We start from the raw sequence: 19,741 nt of genomic DNA, 5'->3' as shown, positions 1-19,741 counted from the left end.
ACCTGTCGCAAGGGTGAATTTAGGGCTGTTTGTGGGAAGGGGTGATGTTTGTGGAGCACGGTGTGGCCGGGGGAGTGGGGGGAGCCCCTCTCCCCATCACACCGGGAGCGGGTCCTGCCTGGGCTCCGCGGGGACGGGACGTGGCTGCTGGATGGGGCGTTTTATTCTTCCCTGAACAGCAATCCAATTTCCAGCTAATTTTCCCGAGGACAACAAAAAGCACAGAGACAACTGCTGCCCAGATTTTATATCCTGCTGTCGTGGAGCCAATTAAGGAAAGGGTTGCCATATTTTTTTTTTTATTTTTTTTTTTAACGTCCGGGTGGAGCAACATAGCTTTTTTTTAAGCCTCATTCTTGGAAGTGGCTGAGCAATTTGGGCTGAAGCTTTTCTGGTGGGGAAAAAGAAGGAAAAAGAAGGAAAAAAAAAACCCAAAATGGGGGGGGAGGGGGAAAGAAAAGGAGGGGGGGGAAGAAGACAAACAAAGAAGAGTTAGTGTTTGCCTGAGCAGGTCTGGAGAGCGGGGGGGTTGCAATGTGGGCTCTGAAAGGCTGGCAAAGCCCTGCCCAGCTTTGGTGCTGGGGGGACTGGGGGAAATTCGGGTGGGCTTAGCAAACGCTGAAAGCGAGGGCTGGCGGAGGCCGGGAGGGTGTGCTGGAGGGGAAGACGGGACCTGAAGACGTACGCCGTTGGCTTTAAACTCCCCGTAACCGTTTAGGAAGGTGGGTGCTGCTGTGTTGGGCTCGGCAAAGGCTGGTGCTGCCGGGCACAAGGCGCGTTGACCTGTCACCACCACGTGGTAGCGAAGCCACGCACTGGGTGGGACTGGGCTCTCTGGCCTGATAAACCCTGCGCAGTCATACAGTGACTATTCGCCCATGTCTGGAGAGCACGAGAATTGCCTCCGAAGTCAATCAAACCCACAACGCGCGGGGCTCGGGAAGAGCTGGGGCGCTGCTGGGCGGGGGGAGGAGGACCCGCTTCAAGATGTAGCTGTGGCCAGGCCCAAGACACGAACAGGAATTGCAGCCGTTGGTTTTAAATGCAGTTACAATGCGTCGTATTGATTTTTGGTATCCGAACTTCACGGCACAGGGCTTGCGTGGCGTGGATGTGTGAGCAAGAGCTTTCTTGCACCAGGAGCCAAGGGGGAACCACAGCAGAAGGTGCAAGGGGATTTTTGGGCTGCCTAAAGATGGTCAGAGGGATCAAGGGGAATTTCAGGGTGGCCGACCATGGCATTAGGTGATGTACAGCGGGATGTCCCCTCCCAGGTGTAGATGGGGTGATGTGAGCAGCATCTGCTGTTTCTCTCCTCCCTCCTTTCCTCAGTGACAAACCTCTGCATCACTCACGGTGAAGCTTTGAGCTGGAGGTAGCAATGAAGCCTGTTTGGCTTTGATCTTGTAAAAATAATAATTTGTGAGAGATGATAGGGGAACCCTTCGACCAAACAGCCCTTGGTACAATTTGCTAAGGACTACGGGTGTCCCGTGCACCCCTGGGGCTCGCCACGCTCATGCTGCTCCGAGTGAGCACGTGGGTTTCGGAGCCCATCAAAAAGCTGGGCCTGAAGTAAAAGCTCTGGTCGCACTGTGTCCCAGGGGAGCTGGCGGCTGGCTTCGCCACTGGCTCCGCGGCACCCACAGCATCGCTTTGCTCGCCCCGGTGCTTGCTGCCTTCGTCCCTCCTTTCCGGCTCTGCCCTGCTTTCTCTGGCAGTCATTGATTATTATTTTTTTTTGTTATTTTTTTTCCTCTCTTTCCCTTGGGTTTTGAACAGAGCTCAAATTAACGCAGCCCGTTCTGTTCCTCAGCAGTGACCTGCCATTGGGGTCGTTCTATGGCTGAGCGGGGGGCGCGGGGTCTCGCCCCACGTGCCGGTACGTGCGGGTGGTGGCAGCGCAGCGTCTGCCGGGGGGTGGCAGGGGTTTACACCACGCACTGCTGCGGGGTCTGTCCCTTTGGGAGGAGGAGGGATGGGGTGTGGGTGCCATTCCCTGCTGCTGGGCTGGCGCAGGGACTCCAGGTGGCACTCGGCCCGCTCCCACCGCCCGGAGCAGTGACCCTGGCGAGGACGCAGGAGCCGTGGCCATGCACATCTCTCCGTGAGTCGTGCCTCCAGCCGGTCAGCTGGGAGCTCTGGAGCGGCCCGGGGGGATGTGTGGTACCCAGAGGGATGCGTGGCACCCGCGGCAAGGGTGCGGGTCGCAGGGATGCGGGTGGGTGCCCTGCCCACCTCCCTCCTGCTGCACACTCTGCCCTGCAGCAGCGCCGCTGCCCACTGGGCACGTGGCACCCACCTAAAGCCGCTCCTCGCTGCCGTCCTGCTGGGAGCTGGAGGGACACTGCGGGCTGCCCTGTGCTGCGCGATGGGAGAAATCCCACCCAGGCATTTCCAGGGCAAAAATGTTTGTTATGTTACGGCTTTGTTAAACTGCTGCCTCTCGCAGCCCCAGCCCTGCCCAGCCGCCGGGAGTTTCCCCAGGGGCTGGCGGGAGCGTGGCCAGGGCCGGCGTCTGACCCTTGGGCACAAGTGACACGGGGCTGTTTGTAAACTGTGTTAATATGTTGTAACTTCTATATTTAGGGAGCTAATGACTCTAAACAAAGTAGATTATGATCTAATCAGCTATTCCTCGTGCCACGTCAATCCTGGACATCAAAGCGAACATCAAAGTGAGAGGCATGAAAGGCTCCAAAGGCAGCGCCAACTGCTTCGCCCAGGTGCGTCTGAGCGAGCGTCGGCCCCGCTTCTGCTCCAGCCTGGGCTTGGAGGCTCCTCTCGGTTATCTCGGATCTCAAGGTTGTTGTCCCAGCAAGGAAAACAAGATTAACATGAGAACGGTCCTCAGGAACAAAGCAAAAGGCTGTTTAAACTTTCGGCATCTTTTCCCCGGATGGCAGTGGAGCTGGCGGCAGGCGGCAGCTCACGGTAGCGCACGGAGCTCGCGGTTCTGTGCGATGTTCGCCCTGTGGGAGACCGGCCCGGCCACCAGCGGTGCTCGCGCTGTTCTGCAGGGGCTGTTGGGGAGCATTTTCCCGATGTTGGTCAGACTCTGAAAAAAGTCTTGTTCTTGTCGTTTATCCTTTCTCTGCATTTCGTGGCCAGAGAGAGTCCGTGGGTGAGGTGGGAGGTGGGGATGCTCCGCTGCCGGCGTGGGGGTTGTCCGTGCAGCCGGCAGCATCGGGCTCCTACGGCGAGGCAGCCGCTCTACCTGGAGCGTCCCGGCAAAGCGAGGGACCGACCCTGACCCGAAGGGGGTTTGTGAGGTTTTGGAGCAGTGCGGGGGAGCTGCCCATGGCTGCGGTGATGGTGACGGTGACATTACAGCTGTGCAGCGGGAGCTCCCAGTCCCACAGGTGGGGAGCGTGGTGGGGAGCCCAGCGCATCTGCCTCACGCTGCCGGGCAGGTGGCTGGGACCTTTGCTCCCCAACGCTCTCCCATGGCTGAGGCGGGCTCCGGGGCTTGAGAACGGCACCAGGGGGCACAGAGAAGAAGCTGCTGGGAGCCTGTGTGCTCCTCAGCTTTTTTGGACACAGCTGATTTTTCACTGTTTCTCTTGGGGGGGTAAAAAAAGGATGGTGACTTGCAGGTGGTAACACCCAGCCATGCCTCTCCCATCCCCGGGACACCAGTGTCCCAAGGGAATTACCTTCTCAGTGTCCCCCTCCCCGCCATGACCTTGGAAAGGAATCCCCAGGCTGCCCCCTGGGCGCTTCCTTGCTGGGAGCTCCAGCTGCCCACACAGTCCCCGCCAGCGCGAGGCCTCCCGGGGGGCTCAGCTCCTGCCGGTACCTCCCGGGTCCCGGCACCGCGCAGCCGGACCCTGCCCGGGTGGTGAAACTGCGGGATACATTCCCCGCCGGTGTTGGCCCGGAGCGGTGGTGTGCTGCTGCGGAGCAGGGAGCCGCTCTTCAAGCGCTTCTCTCGGTGGGAAGCACAGGCCTGATGAGTGGGTTGCTGGTTTGCCTGTAAGGCAAACCCCGTCCCCCTCCTTGCTAATTAGTCCCCATCACCGCGCGTGGCTGCGGCGAAGCTGGGGTGGGAAGCGGGCGGTTCCTCTTCTTAGCCCTGCCAGGCTGTTATTCCCATCCCTTTGTGCTTCGGAGACCTGCCAGAAGCCGGTGCGAGGTGTGGAGGTGGGATGGCAGCCTGTGCCCGGTGGGGCTTTTGTGAAGATGGGGCTGTCGGTGGCTGCCCTGGTGCCTGCTGCTGCTCCTCTGCCCGGCCGGGGACGTGTCCTGCAGCCCAGGTGGGGAGGCTGCCGGCAACCCCCTGGAGAGGGGGGGCTGCTGGGCGCATGGTGGGACGCGGGCAGAGGCAGCCCAGCCCTCCTGGTGCGACTCGGTGCTCTGCAGAACCGGAGCTTGGGCACGGCACAGCAGTGGCTCTGGTGGCTTCCAGGGAGCCCGTTTCCAGCCTCTTGCAGGGGGGGGGATCTAAAAATACGGGCTCGTTCGTCTCCAGCTGGAGTTGATTTGGGCATCCCTGGTTGCTGCTGGAGTGCAGCGGAGGACAGCCCAGAGATGCAAGTTCGCAGACTGTAATTGTGCTGCTCTTTTCTCCCCACCCCGCTCCTGAAAGGCGACGGCTGGGCGAAACGCAGGGCAGGAGGATGGTACGTTAGAGCTCCTGACACACTTTGCTCAGAGTTTCCAGGACATGATTCACCTTTTCCCCTTCGCCAAAGGGAGACGGGACTGTGTGGCTGCTAGAGGGGTATTGAGAGGTTTGTCTTTGCTGTGCAGCTGGGCAACCAGCATGGCCCCCGCTCCTGTCTTGGGCAGCGCTCGCTAAAAGAAGCACCAAATCATGTGGTTTCTCCTGGTTTTGCCTTCATCCTCGCTGTCCGAGCCCTCTGCCCTGGCTGGGCAGGGAGGTGCTGGCGAGGAGCGTGCTGCTGTCCCTCCTCTGCCCCATGGCGTCTCTGGGCGCTGCTCCCAGCCGGTGACGGGGCTCGGGTGGACGGTTTGGTGAGGCGTTTCAGCCACGCCAATGGGCTGCAGTAACGGCGTCGGGGGGCAGAGTGCCGGGGTGTAGCGGAGGTGGTGTGTGTGCGACTCCCCCAGGCGCCTGCCTCTGGTGGAGGGGGGCTGCCCAGAGCCACCGTCTCACCTCTCCGCTCTCCTCTCTCCCAGGTACCACACCACCTTCCTCGGCTTTTGATGCTGAATCAGGATCGTTTTAACTAAAGATGGAAACACTGGAGTCAGAATTGACCTGCCCAATCTGCCTGGAGTTATTCGAAGACCCTCTCCTGCTGCCGTGCGCCCACAGCCTCTGCTTCAGCTGCGCCCACCGCGTCCTGGTCTCCAGCTGCTCCTCCAGCGAGTCCATCGAGCCCATCACCGCCTTCCAGTGCCCCACGTGCCGCTATGTCATCTCCCTCAACCACCGGGGCCTGGAGGGCCTCAAGAGGAATGTGACCCTGCAAAACATCATCGACCGCTTCCAGAAGGCGTCCCTGAGCAGCCCCAACTCCCCCAGCGAGAGCCGCCGCGAGAGGACCTACCGCAACAGCCCTACCATGTCCGTGGCCGGCGAGCGGATCGCCTGCCAGTTCTGCGAGCAGGATCCCCCGCGGGACGCGGTGAAGACCTGCATCACCTGCGAGGTCTCCTACTGCGACCGCTGCCTGCGGGCCACCCACCCCAACAAGAAGCCCTTCACCAGCCACCGGCTGGTGGAGCCCGTGCCCGACGCGCACTTCCGAGGACTCACGTGTCTGGAGCACGAGAACGAGAAGGTGAACATGTACTGTGTTGCTGACGACCAGCTCATCTGTGCCTTATGTAAACTGGTGGGCCGCCACCGGGACCACCAAGTGGCATCCCTCAGCGATCGCTTTGAAAAGCTGAAGGTAAGCACCCAGAGCGGCTGCGGGGGGCCGGTGTTTGCCCAGGGATGGTTGCCCGAGCAGAAGCTGGTTCCAGATGCCCCAGGGGCACCTCTTATTTAAGCCAAATGGCTCCTGAAAGATCTGTGGGCTGCAGGATGGAGCTTGTGGGCTCCTCCAGCACCAGTACCAGGAGCCTGAGCTGGGTCTCGCTCGCGCAATTGCAGGAAAGTCTCTGCTGTTTTATTTTTCTCCTGCTGGTGTGTGTGTATGTGCCAAGCCCAGGTGTTGGACCTTCTCCCCAAGCCGCCAGTCAGGGAAACGTCACTGGGCACCGAGGTACCCGTGGCTGTTGCCCCAGGAGTGTGGCTTCCCCTGGGGTTTGTCCTGTCCTGTGACAGAGCTGCGGCAGGAAAGAGTGGCTGGGGGGACCTGCGAGCATCATCCCCGAGACTGTTGTGCTCGGCTGTGCCTGTTCAGCCCTGTGGACATCCCTCCCCCCTGCAGTGCTGCCTCCAGCCCTGGGCCACCAACAGCAGAAGGACACGGAGCTGTTGGAGTGGGGCCAGAGGAGGCCCCGGAGCTGCTGGGAGGGCTGGAGCCCCTCTGCTGTGGGGGCAGGCTGAGAGAGCTGGGGGGGTTCAGCCTGGAGAAGAGAAGGCTCCGCGGAGACCTTCTAGCCCCTTCCAGTCCCTCAAGGGGCTCCAGGAAAGCTGGGGAGGGACTCTGGAGCAGGGAGGGGAGCCATGGGACGAAGGGGAAGGGTTTTCCACTGACAGAGGGGAGGTTGAGGTGAGATATTGGGAAGAAATTGTTTGCTGTGAGGGGGGTGAGCCCCTGGCCCAGGTTGCCCAGAGAAGCTGTGGCTGCCCCATCCCTGGAGGGGTTCAAGGCCAGGTTGGACGGGGCTCGGAGCAACCTGGGCTGGTGGGAGGTGTCCCTGCCCAGGGCAGGGGGTGCCACTGGGTGATCTCTGAAGGTCTCTCCCATCCCAAACCCTCTGTGATTCCATGAGGCAGTGATGGAGCTCCCCTCTGCTTCCCGAGTGCCCCAAGCTCCTCTGTCTTTCACCCTCTTGTGGGATCTCAGCGCTTTGGCTCTTTGCAGATGCCAGCCCCTCCAGGGATGGCTTGAGCGGTCCTCTGTGTCTCCCAGAGGCACCGAGCCAAGGGAGAGACCTTCTCCATCTTGTGTAGAAGGTGGCTGGAGGCTTCTGAAGATCCCGCCATGGTCCTGTGCCTGGGGTCTCCCTTCCACCTGTGTCCTGCTGAGCCCAGCGACCCCAGCAGCGGGAGCCCCCGTGGTGGGGAGCCTCTTCTCGTCGACAGCCCGTGTTCTCCCCCAAGCTGAAGCGGCAGAAATGGGCAATCGCTCTCCACCCCCCTGCACTCGGAGCACGTATTGATCCGAACTGAATTACTGTTCTGCTGCTCCTCAGGTAGGAGAGAGCAAACGAAGCAGGGATCCCTCCGGGGTACCTTGAAGCTTAACTTTTATGCAGTGGCTGTGGTTGTACTGAATGTTGTGTGAACCCGTGTGGATGATATTTGACCTATTTAAAGTTAGAAATCCCTCTTTGTCCCCCGTGCATTCCACATGAGTCTGCAAAATGGTTTCAATTCCTTTTTTCAATATTAAAAAAAAATATATCTAGCTGGTCCCATTAGAGGTCACACTGGTGAGGCTGTAACCGTGGCAGCAGTCATGTTCCATTATAGCCCTTCTCATGGGTTTCCAGCTGCTCCTTCCTTGGTCCTTTCTTGCTTAATGTTCGGGGCTTGTTCTGACCCAAAAGTGCTTTTCTTGGCTCTTTGTCTTGTTAATATTTTGAACAAAATCGATTTGTCTGCTCTTCTGTTTTCTGAGGGCAGAAGAAATACTTCTATCACTCTAGCAAGATTCTTTTTTTTTTTTTTTTTTATGTGCAGGCCAGATTATTTCTTTCCTTTTTTTTCTTTTCTTTTTTTTTTTTTTTTTTTTTTTTTTTACCAAGCTGATGCCTGGGAAGAAATCTTCCTACATGTCCGGTTTCCTGGGCTGGTTTCCGACCTGCCCTTCTCCAAAACTCTCCCAAAGCCGGTGTGACTTGCCCAGTGGTGCGAGTCAAACCTCTGCAGCGGCAGGAGGGACGTGCTGTAGGATGTCCTGGACGTGTTTCCGTCTCCCCCCGAGCCTTTTGGGAGGTGCCGCCGGAGGGTGGGGGTGCTGGGGGGTGCCCGGGCTGGTGATGGCTGAGCTCTGCCCGCGGACCCTGGTGTGCCGGTCCCTGCGCATCGCGCCTCACCTAAGCTTCCCCCGGTGTGCGGAGCGGTGCCAGCCCCGTCCTTGGGCCAGGACATTCTTTTTCCATGAGGAAATGTCTCAATTAGCAAATTGGAAACCTTAGAAAGAAATGACCGTGTATGTTTGCACGCAATAAAACCTGGGGATAGAAATCAAAACCCTTTTAATATTTCCCCCCTGCTCCGGCCCGTGTCAGCTGGCCTGGCACGTTCATCTGGAGACAAACCCCCTTGGCAACCTGAATTGCCTCTTCAGCCAGCCAAATTTTGCAGGTTGCCAGAACACCATTTTTTATTTTTTTATTTTATTTTTTTAAATAACAGATTTAAGTGATTTTGGATGAGGAGGGAAGGTCTCCTCTGCTAGAAACGTTCTTTCTGTGCTGTTCATCCTGCCCAGCGACGGTTCAGCGGCAGGAGCTGGAGCTGGACGGGGAGCCGGGGCGAGGGGCCGTGTCTCCCCCCGGTGGGGGCACCCCCCCTGGGGGCACCTCGGCTCAGTGTCTGCAGTCCCTGCCTCTGACTACTTTTTGGGCTTTTTTTGGATGGCATTTTCCCTAATGCCCTACCTCCGCTGCAAGAATTGCACGGGATCGATGCCGAGCTTTACCGGCAGAGTCAATATTTGCATTAGTGTTCGGTGTCGTCTCCCAGCCCCGCTCTGCCGTTCCGACCACCGCGCGCTCTCTGGCAACGCTCCACATCCTCGCGAGGATCCGAAATACTTGAAATCCCTTAAAACCGGGCTGGGCTGGGAGCGCTGGCGGGACGCTGATGGGGGTGGCTGCTCCCTCCCGCAGCCCCCGTGTCCCCCCGCAGGGCTCCGTCCCTCCGCAGTCCCCCCGCCGAGCTGGGCGGCAGCTGGGGGACCCGCTGCACGCCTGGGCCTCGGGCAGCGAGTGCTTGCTCTGAACCTCCGGCTTTGATCCTGCAGCTAGAGCGAGCTGGGAACGCCTCTCAAGTTGGTTTTTTGATGGAAAAATGTGTTTTGAACTGAGTAAGTTCATTTTGTCAAAAGGGCTGTGCTTTCCACAAAAATCTTTGGGGGGGAGTTAATTTTTTCCCCCTCTTTAGAAGAACTGAATGCCTGAAAACTGTCCTGTTGTGCCTGACCCCAGACCATCTCCCGGGGCTCCCCTTCCCCTCCGAGCTTGTTTGACATCAGAAATCTCTGGTGCGAGCCCACAGCGTGGCTTTCCCCCCAAGGCTCTGCCACAGTCTGTCTGTACCGTATTGCAAACCTCAGGGTGCTTTAGGAACCATCTTTAAGCCCTTTAAGGTGTATTACGAGGTGTATTACGGCGTTTTATTTTGTGCATCTTCAGCTCCGCCTGTTTATATTCTAAAGACGCTGGCAAGTGCAAGCAGTTTTCCTGAATCCGGTAAATCCGAGCAGAGAACGTCGCCGGGCTGGGGCTTTGGACCTGCTCGTGGCTGCTCACGCAATGCCTGTTGCTGTGGGATGAAGGAGCGCTCGCTCCGATCACGCTGCTCTTTGTGGGTGCATAATTACGCACCCGGTTCCCTCAAGCCATGGGTCGGCTCCTCCGAAACAGCGTCTCTGGTTCCTGCGCTGCACCTCGGACACCGGCCGCGGTCTGGCAGCTCCAACAGCCGCTGCAGGAACGTCGCAGAGCCCAGGGATGCTGACAGGGCAGCACAAACCGCAGGTATTTTCAGCCCTGCCCATCCAACGCCGCTGGATTTTCTACTGCGAAAGCACCCACCTGGGTCTGAGACGGAGAGAGAGGAGCTCCCACTCCCTGGCCCTCGCCGTGGGATGGCAGCCCAGGTCAGGCAGCGTCTGCATTTCGGAGGGGACAGGCCAGGATGCCAGCTGTGGGAGCGTGTCCCAGAGTTTTCCGAGGCTGGGATGGATGCAGCGGCACCCTGTTTCCCTGGGGAGGCTCCACATCAATGGTTGTCAGCTACAGAGGCCCCGGGGGAAGGGGAAAAAGAGCTCTTTGGGTAAGAAAGTGCTTGGTAATGGAGCGGCTGTTTCCCAGCCCTGTCCTTAAGCCCTCGGAGAACTGTGGATATGGGAGCCGCAATACGGAGCGGTGCCGTGAGGACAGGGTGATGCCAGAGAGACCCGGAGGGAGGGCAGGCGAGAGCTGCGATGCTTTTGAGGGGTTGGATTTCCGCCTGTGTTCTCGGCTTGCTCTGAGGTTTCGGCATTTGCTGGGAGTGAGCCATTTGAGCGAGTCCTGCCGCAGCACGACCCGCGGTGCCGAGACCCGCGCTGAAATATTCATGTGTGATCCCGCGCCGACAGACACTTCCCTTCAGCCAGAAGAAGTGCTTACCTTGTGCTGCTGCCTTTTATTCGTTTACAGCTGCGACGGGTGGAGAAAGACAGGCTCCTTGCCTTCTCCCTCGCCAGGCGTTGACGTTAACGCTTCCCCTGGTGAGAGGCTGCGGGCACGTCTCTGCTTCAAGCCGGGCTGCTCAACCAGAGCCTGGGGAGGGGGCACGTGTCGGGCTCTTTGGGCAGAGTCTTGGCATGTTGCTGGTTGAGGATTCATTTGGCGACATAATCACGTCGGAAATTATCTCCAGCACCCGCTTGGCTTTGAGGTGGCAGCCGTTCAGCTGGGAGAAGAACCGTGTGGTGCCTTCAGAAAGTGGACCTAAGTCAACATTGCACATTTGAAGGCATCTTCGTATCTCTTGTCCTCTCACAGCTCACCTTAAGGCTCGCTGGCTGCCCAAAACCCCTGGCACGAGCTGTTGGATGTCCTGTGTCTTTGGGGTGTGCTCTGCTTGGCGTGGGCTTGCTCAGCCTCGGGCTGCCAGTCCTGCCGTGTGGGCAGCCCTTCTTGTGGTGGTGAGGCATGCGCCGGCACCACGGACCGGCCTCGCTCGCTGACGGCGTTGGCTTTCACTTCCCCAGCCCCGTGGGCATGACCTTGGCTATGAGCAGCCAAAGCTCACGGGGATTTTTGGTGCTTGCTTTCCCTCTCTGCGTGTTGAGGAAGGGTGGAGATGTTGAACGCGATCAGTGGTAAAGAAGTAAAGAAGTCCATCAACTCGGCTTGCTGGCTGAAAATCGACATTAAAGATCAAATTAAAAATGTATGTAGATTAAGAGCAAAGCTAATGGCTTGACCTAGATAAAGCGAGCGCCTAGGACAGCAGCACATTATCTGCCAAGTAAAATCTCAGCCAATTATAAATTCAGATTGCTTGAAACTCGTAATTAGGATCCTCTCTCGGGAGCGGTGCCCTCCCTGCGCCGTGCCGTGCCGGTGGCCGCAGTGTGCCGCGACTCCCGGGAGGGAGGGATGGATGGGGCAGGAAAGGCCGGGACTGAAGGGCTCTGGCTGGTTCCTCCCGTCCACCGCTCGTGGTGGCAGGAGTTTGCAGGGAAAGGATTTTGCCTTAATTATTTGCTGCCATCCTTCGCTTTTCCATCTGCTCTGTTCCCTCTGCAGGGACCGGCTGAGGGCCAGCTCACAGGAGGCTTTTCCTTTGCTGTTGCTGAGGCTCCTGTTGATTGACAGGCTGGAAATACCAAAAAAAAAAAATAAAAAAAATCTGTATTTTGTAACACTTTTCTACCTGCTCTTTGCTAAAGGAAGAGCAATGAGCCAGGTGGAAAGCCTGTTACGCTCCAGAGAGGTGTGCTGCCCCCGGTGGGTTTCTGTGAGTGGGACTCGAGATTAAATGAACAACCCCCCCACGTCCCTGCGCGAGACAAATGGTGTGCAGGGAGTTGGCGCTGATTCCACGGCTCTTAAGAGAGCGGTGGGGTGAAAACGTGAGGGGAAAGAACTTCCTCCACGCTGCAATATAGGACTTCTTCGCCTCGGGATTTGTGAGCGTGTTCTCGCTTGCGCTGAGTCACTGAGATTGCTGCTTAATTTATAATTTACTGTACTGCCATGGGGCTAAACGGGATTTTTATATATATATATGTATTTCCCCCAGACAAAGAAGAGTTAGGCGAGGAGGAGGGTTACAGTGGTGACTGCTGTGACTCCTACACAGCACGGGGGGCTGTTCCCAGCAGGAATGTGGGAAGCTCTGGCTGCAGGGTGGCTCTTGGCTGCGTTACCCCCCCCCAGCACCGGACTCGCTCCTGCTGCTCCTCTCGGAGACCCGCGTCGAGCAGGGGATGCCAACCCGGCCGGGGCTGGCCACGGTGGGAGCTGCCACCCCCCTCTGCGCCGGGGACCCTGGTGGGGGGGCAGGCGGCCCCCACCATGCTGGCAGAGGGGGTCTCATTGTGGTTTTATTGTTGTCTTGGGTCGCGTTTGCAGTGCAGGGGCTGGGTGTGAGAGATCCCTCTGAGCAGGGAACGGAGAGCTGTGCTCCAGGGCAGGGTCCCAGCACAGGGTTCTCCTTCCCGTCGCTTCGCGGTGGCAGCCAAGGGCCTGGCAGAGCAGCGGGTGCTTAGCGGGTGTTGAAGACACGCAGAAGAGCATCCTGTCTTGTCCCTTGTGCAGATAAAGGCTTCGATTCTCTGCCAGGTTCCCATATCAAGCGATTGCCCTGGCCTCCCTGGAGCCGCTCAGCGTGCCCTTCGGGTGCCCCCCACTGCTACGGCTTGGTGACAAAGCTGCAGCCAGTTGGGGACCTTGCTGGGAGATGGGGAAAGGCCCTGGGGGTGCAGCACATCCGCAGGAGCCGAGGGCGCCCGCAGCCCTGCTCTTCCCCGGGGAGGGGAGGGGGCCAGTCCCCAGGCTGGCGTGCTGTGCCCGTGGAGGCGGAGGCTGCTGGGCCGCAGGGGAGCTCCGGGGCTGGAGGTTGTAGCTGTGGAAGTAAGGCTGGCAATAAACAGGCGGAACGTAAAGCTTGGAGCTGTGGCCCTGCCTGTTTTTTGGCGTGCCAGCGGGAAGCACCAGCAACGCAGGGTGGCAGGGACGTCTGTCCCCTGTCGAGCCGCTGCCCTGGCCTCGCAGAGGCCCCAGGAGGAGGCTCACGAGCACATCTGGGGAGCACATCTGGGGCTGGCGTCACCTCCCCACCGCGGCTGCGCTGCTGTTACCCTTTTGCTCGGGTTTCACTGAAAACACCAACTGATGCACGCGGTGGGCGCGAGCACAAGCCCAGCATCGCTTCTGCCCTAGCATTTACCTATGGAGCGTGATTTGGATGGAAATACAGCGTTTTCCTGGCTGCTGTGCCCTGCGATAGGAGAGGGATCAAAACCTGCCCTGGTGCCTCACGTAGCTCCCAATTTAAGGTTCCCATCGGCACGGAGGACCCGAGTGTTGGTAGCTGTTTAACTGCTGGTTGGTTGTAGGTCATGGGGACCAGCAATCAGCACTGAGTGCTGGGATCCTGGATTATTTATTTTTTTTTCCATAAATCTGCTCTTTAGGGAGGGTTTGGATTTATTTTATTTTTTTTTTAAACTAAGTTGTTATGGGTCTTGAGATAGCAGACCTGAGAAACTGCGTTGGTTGGATTAATCTCTCGCTTTTTGCGAAACGGCATTCACATCCAAGCCGATTTCAGTGTTGCTATCTCAAGAGCAGCTGGAGCTGGGAAATGAAAGTGCAAAGCGGTGCAAAAATCGCCGGAGGAGGCTGTGCTCGGGCTGAGGCTGAAGGATTAATCTCCAGCCCTCGGGTGCTGCGAGACGGGGGGCCAGAACTGAAGTCTGTGGAAGAAGCAAGACGTTAAGCAGGTGAAGATATTTTTAAATAACAGGTGTCACCTTCTTTTATTAAATGCCCCCAAATGCCTTGATTTCAGAAAGGGGCTGGTGCTCTGCCTGTTCGTCTGTCACGGCAGCCTCAAGCAGTGGGAAGGAATGATGGTGATTGTTAAGGATATGAATGAATTTTACCCTTGCTGGGCTTGATAAACCCAAATTCACGGCTCTTACCAGCTGCGTGAGCGTAGAGAGGGTGAGTGTGAAAGCTGAGGAGCGCGTGAGGCTGCAGGACGCTGCTGGGGGAGATGCTGGTGGGCTTGGAGGGTTGACTTGTTTGGGCAGACGAAGCCAATAGGGACCACGCCGTAGACCTGCTGCCCGGCGGTGCTCGGTACGGAGCCCTGGGCGACGGGATATGGCAGGAGGTGAGCGGCCGTGCCCAGGCCAGCGGGGTCAGAGGGGCGGAGGGAAGGTCCAGGTGTCCAGGCAGCTTCAGCCCCTTGCTTTGGGAGATGTCTCCCTTGGGAAGGTACTGGCTTTTGACGGGAGAGGGGCTGCCAGGCGCATGCTCCACGTGCTGGCTTTCGGGGTGGTTTTCGAAGGATGTGGCTGATGCGCACGCTGTGTCCCTGCGGTGCTGCAGCCAGCGGGTGCCCCCGTCTGCCGCAGCCTCCCACCTTCTCCCAGCTTGGCGGCTCCTCCAGGCCTGCGGTGAGGCAGCAGCAATGCATCAGATGGGCTTTCAAAAACAACAGGAATAAAATAAAAGTCCCTGAACCTTTTGCCATTAACATCAGCAAGGCGCTCGCGATGAGCCTGTGTAGCCCACGCCTAAGGATGAGGCCAAAGGACGCTCAGACCATGTTATCCCTTGCGGGGGCGCCGCTAATGTCCCCGTGCCACCCCTTGCTCTCCTTACAAATAGTTTTTGCAACAGTGGCTTGCTTTAATATTGATTAGCTGCTGCCTCTGGGCCGCTGGCAAGGTGCTGGTGTGGGCAGTGGTCAGGCGGGGTTTGGGAAGCGTCGCCATGCAGCGCCCAGGGCCATTCCACGGGTCCTGGGGCTGCCGTGCCCCTGGTGCCGCTTCCCCGGCGGACAGTGGCGTGTTTGGCACCGGTGCGGTCTGCGCTTTCTTCCGACGCTGCTGGTTCTCCAGCTCAAGGATGCTCTTTTGAAGATGTAATTTTTTTCATTAGTCTGTAAATAAACAGGGCTGGAAACGCAGCGTTTCCACCCCAAGTGGCCCTGCAGCGCTTTCATTGGTGGCTAACGAGGAACAGAAACACGTCCAAGTTACCGAAGGGGGACAGGGAATTTTTTTGGCAGAAGTTGTTGCACTGGTAGATTAGCAATGAAAAATTTATGAGCGTGTCAAATTGTACGACTGCAGCAGCTCCAGATCGTTAGGTATTAAAATCTTCCTTAACTGTATTGCTTACGATGATTGACTCTTACAGGGTGATTAGTTGGGTGGGAATAATTAGTGCGGAGGTGCTGCTCGTGCCTCCAGCCCATGCTGCCGGCGCTGGGCAGGACGTGCAGGGAAGCGCCGGCGTTGGAGGTGCCTGGTGTCCTGCTCAGAAGGGCTTGCGGAGGAGCCGGGCTGCGTCGCGAGGGAAGGAGCTTTCTCCCTGCAGCGAGACCCTGGGCTGCGTGGCCCTTCGTGAGTGTTTTCTTGCTGGTGTCCTACACCCTGGGGCTTGAGGACTGCCAGGAAAATTAGTGATGAGCAGGAAAACGTCTCTGTCACTTCCTCGGAGGGGGATCTGTCCCTGGGCTGCGGGAAGAGGGAGAGGTGGAAATGAGCAGGGAACTGTTAGACGGCAGCGAGTCCCGCTCAGGAGCTGGGCTTCTTGTGGTGGCCCGGGCTGTGCTGGGACCTCACCGCTGCCTCTGGCCCAGCCGTGGCCACCTTCCGAGAGCGTGGGCAGTGCCGCGGTTACCATAAAATCCGGTTAAAGGGAACCCCTCTAAGACTTGTTTTGAGTTTTATAAGGTAGGCATTCTTTATTGCAGCGCTGGATGCACGGGGATCTCTCCTCCTGTCACGCACCCACCAGAACTCTCTGTGCGATTTTTGTACACGTTTTACGACGTCATGATGACATCAGTACCTCCTACCTGTATCTGACGGGTCAGTAATTCACATATGGTCACACCATGGAGTTACAGCTACCGCGCGTGCTCAGGGGAAGGGTCTTCACCTGGGCCAGGGTCGTCTTGACCCGTGGGGGTGATTTTTACTATTACAATGAAGGTACTTCAGCCTGGGACACTAAGAATTCCCACTTTCCTGCCAAGTTGGCTGAACTTCTCAAAACGCGCAGACTAGTGCCATCCTCGAGAATGACACAACACTCGCCTCCCTTGATTAGGAGTTCTTTTCATTAGCTGATGCTTCATAAATTCAAGGACAGAATCCTCGTTATTCGTGGGAATACACATAGGGCCTTTCAACACTAGTTACTGATAACATTTCAGGGGTATGCTTTGGTAACACCGCTGGAGAAGAGGAGCGGGTTGTCAGGGAGCCTTGTGCCGGGGATGGAGGTGCCGTGGTCCGGGGCGTCCCCTCCGACATGGCTCTGGCAGCCGCGGCTCAGCGTTGGCTTTGGGAGGCGCTGCCCCGCTGGCTGAGCCGGTGGGTTTTACCCCGATGCTGCTTCGCACAACTCCATCAGGTGGTGGTTCCAGACCTGGAACGGTGTGTTCAAACGCCGCGAAAAGTGAGGTCTTGATCGCCTGCAAAGTCCAGCTGTGGCTTTTAGTGGGCTCTGCTGCAGCTGGTCTGGTGTCTCTCAAAGAGGTTTGTGCGTGAGAGGACAGGTGTAGCCGCTGCGTTTTCAGTGCCGTTTCTGGAGAGGGGGAATAATCTCTGAGATCTGATACTTGATACTGCTCTCCAGTGTAAACAGATCTATGCCAGTCCTTGAGCCATGGCCCCATGGTTTTTTAAGCCAATTCATGTTCCCACCAAACCTGATCTTTGTTCTAGCCATCCCTTGTCATGTCATTTAACAGATATTTTTTTTTCCCCTCTGTCAACAGATTTGTTAACAATGCAGGTACTTTTATGTTATAGTTTTCTTTACAGCATCTCTGGATGCCTCAAATTGTGTTCTTTTGCCGTTTCTAAATTTCATTCTGATTTTTCTCTTCATGTACTCCTGCTGTTTCTCTGCAACACAAACTCTTTCAGGAAGAACTTACCCCTTGCTCACAGTCTCCTTCCCAGAAGGGGTGCTTTTGTTTCCTGACACAACTGCAAGCCGTTAGCTTTTCAAGGCTCCTGGTTTGTGATGTTTTTAAGGGTGTGAGCTGAACTTCAGCTCTTTCAGTTCTACATGAATAGGGTTTTTTTTAAAAATAAATAAAAAAAAGAATTAGCGCAACTCCAGATCCCATGGAGAGTCTCCGGCAGTGGCGGATTCCCTGCGTGGGAGGGGAGGGGATGCTCCCCCGGCCGCACGGCGTTGCCCCGTCCCCTGGGGAGCTCGGGGCTCGGGTACCTCTTCTGCTTCTTGCTCCCTTTCCTCGGGTTCCCTGAGGTGGTTTTGCTCCTTGCAGACGCGCCCCTTGCCAAGAGCAGGACGCTATTTCAGACTGTTTGTTCTCGATGCTATTTCAGACTGTTTGTTCTCAGCTATTCTGCACCTTTACTCTGGATTTTCCTCTTGGCTTTGTGGCGTTAGTAACCCCGTCCCTTGGAGGTTGCCCTTGCTGTGTCCCGTGGTCTGCCCCATTCCCAAGGCTTCTCCCGAGCTCTGGGCAGCCTCTTCTGGCAGCCCCGTGTCCCGGAGTCCCCGCTCCCCGCACCACCCGCTCGCCCGGCGTCCCCGTTCCTCGGCATCGGGGCTGTCACGGGGAGGGGGAGAAATTTATTTTGGACTTGTAGGTGTGTTGCCCTTGTGACACTCGTACCCCAGAAGGTTTTCTGCAGCCTGTCCTTGTGTTCCTTCAGCAGGCTCTGCTCACGGCTCTGGCTTTCTCCTCCCCTCGCCGTAGCTCAGGGCTCTGGCCCTGCTCGGAAACGCCGTCCCTTGCAGGTGACCCTCTCCCTTCACGGGCTGGGAAGGGAATGAGTCTCCACGCTCCCCCGTCTGACGGCCACGTTTCTGGAGAACTCGTGGCTGCTGCATTCTCTCTTTTATTAGGATTTTTCCCTCTTTCTGGTCCCGGCGCCGCGCGGTGACTTCAGCCATGTCAGTGCCAAGCCCTGCCTGAAACCTCCCGCCATGGGCAGACCCCGTTGGGAAGGGGAGAGGGCTCTCGGGTGCTCACGCTGGGAAGTGGCACCTTGTCAACATGCTCCTGTGGGGAAGAGGAAGTCCATTTTCTCGTAAAAAAAACAAACAAACCAAAAAAAAAAAAACCAAAAAAAAAAAACCAAAAAAAAAAAACCCCAACAACCCAAAAACAAACAACCAAACAAAAAATACCCAAAGTGCTTAGCCAGCAGTTTTGGAGAGCATAGCCCTGCTTTTCTGCCTTGCGGGGGTGGCTGGATGGCATCACTGCCCCAGGAGCGTCACTGCCTGGGTGGGCTGGAGCTGGGCATCCCCCTCCTGGGGCGCAGAGGGGCCACTAGCCCACCTGGCCAGCGTGGCTATCGCCAGGGAGGAGCGCTGGCCCCCTTCCTCCTGCCCGGCACCGCAGCCCTCTACTCGCCAACAGCACCCCCAGCTCTGCCGAAAGATTCGTGTTCCTGCCCTGAGTAGCTGTTGTTTAATATTCAGGATATATTGCATGATGGGCGTAATGAATATTCAAGAGCGTGGATTAGCATAGCTCGGTTAATTATGCTGCGTGCGCACTGGGGAAGGCACTGGCTGTCGTTAGGGCTGTGCTCAGCGATTCGCGGCGCGTACTCTCGCTTGGAAAGCGTGTCCCAGCAACATTCAGTATCTTTAAGCAATTTGGAGCATCAGTTGCGTGCACTGGGGCGAGCGTCATATGAATTCCTTAGCAGGCTCGAAGTCATGCTCCGAGATGCTGAATATTGCTATTATTATCACATTAGACCCTTAAATAGGCTTACAGGTGTTATTAAGTGATTTTACCATGATGGCTGACATGCTTTTTTAAAATACCTATTTGAATATCCTATCGGTGTAGTTTGATGTATCCTTTTATAGAAATTAACGTACAGTGGCAACGCATCTGCTGATAAAAGTCCTCCTGTATTGGGAGAGCAAATGGATCCTGGGACCTTGAGATGAGGGTTTTGGGGGGGTTACCGGCTCTACCCTTCCAGCTGGTCCCTGGAGGGTCCCAGCTCCTGCTTTGGGCTTTCTCCTTCTCGGTGTGTCAGCTCCAGGGAGACCTTCCATTGCTGGAAGGCGCACGTTATCTGCTGCAGAGCTGGGCACATCCCGCAGACCCGGCAGAATCCAGCTTGTGATGGGTGCTGGGACCATCCGCTTGACCTGAAAGGACTTCTCCAACCTGAATGATGCTATGAATGGCTGGCAGACCAGCCCACCCGGGGGTGATCCTTATCTATAAACAGGTATGTCTGTGCTGAGGAAAGCAGAGGTGTGTCCCCAGAGCCTCCTGGGCTGGCTTCCAGGTGAACAAGTTCTTGCACCCCGCGCTCCTGGCTGGGTGGTCCATAGGAGGCCACGTCCGTAGCAGCTGGAGAGCCAGGCCCTCGCGGGACGTCGGCGCTGTACGCTGCTGGGCGACGCGCAGCGTCAGCGTACAGCTTCTGTGCCACCGATGGGTGACGTACGGCATCCACGTCAGAGACGGAAGCACCGCCGTGGGCTGTGCAGCCGGGCTGGGTGATGGTGCTGGGCTAGCACTGAGACCGAATTCTTGATCGCTAATTAAACTAATGAGACAGTCAGTCCTCCTGACCTGCCTTTCTCTCGTGATGGGGCTCTGGCCGTACGCAGCAGGATTAGGGCTGCCTTCAGGTGCTTGAAGCGTCCGTGTGAGCCAGGTGGCCTGGGGAGCTGATGTGCCAGTTTTGGGGCATAGATCGATGTCCTTGGCTTTGCTGCTTGGAGC

At 57.3% G+C, this 19,741-nt stretch overlaps 1 protein-coding gene across 2 annotated transcripts in view; it reads left to right on the top strand.

Moving 5' to 3' along the window:
* The window catches only part of MID2 (midline 2), a 117,762-nt gene that overhangs the window by 32,984 nt on the left and 65,037 nt on the right, over positions 1-19,741 (top strand). For both annotated transcript variants that reach the window (XM_074601041.1, XM_074601040.1), the window contains exon 2: positions 5,143-5,864. In XM_074601041.1, the coding sequence (XP_074457142.1) occupies positions 5,199-5,864 (666 nt within the window). In that variant the 5' untranslated portion in view covers positions 5,143-5,198. The remainder of the gene's footprint in view (positions 1-5,142; positions 5,865-19,741) is intronic.

This window comes from Larus michahellis, chromosome 9 (genome assembly GCF_964199755.1).
Source record: "Larus michahellis chromosome 9, bLarMic1.1, whole genome shotgun sequence".
Lineage (NCBI taxonomy): Eukaryota > Metazoa > Chordata > Aves > Charadriiformes > Laridae > Larus > Larus michahellis.
This window is presented reverse-complemented; position numbering and strand designations above follow the sequence as displayed.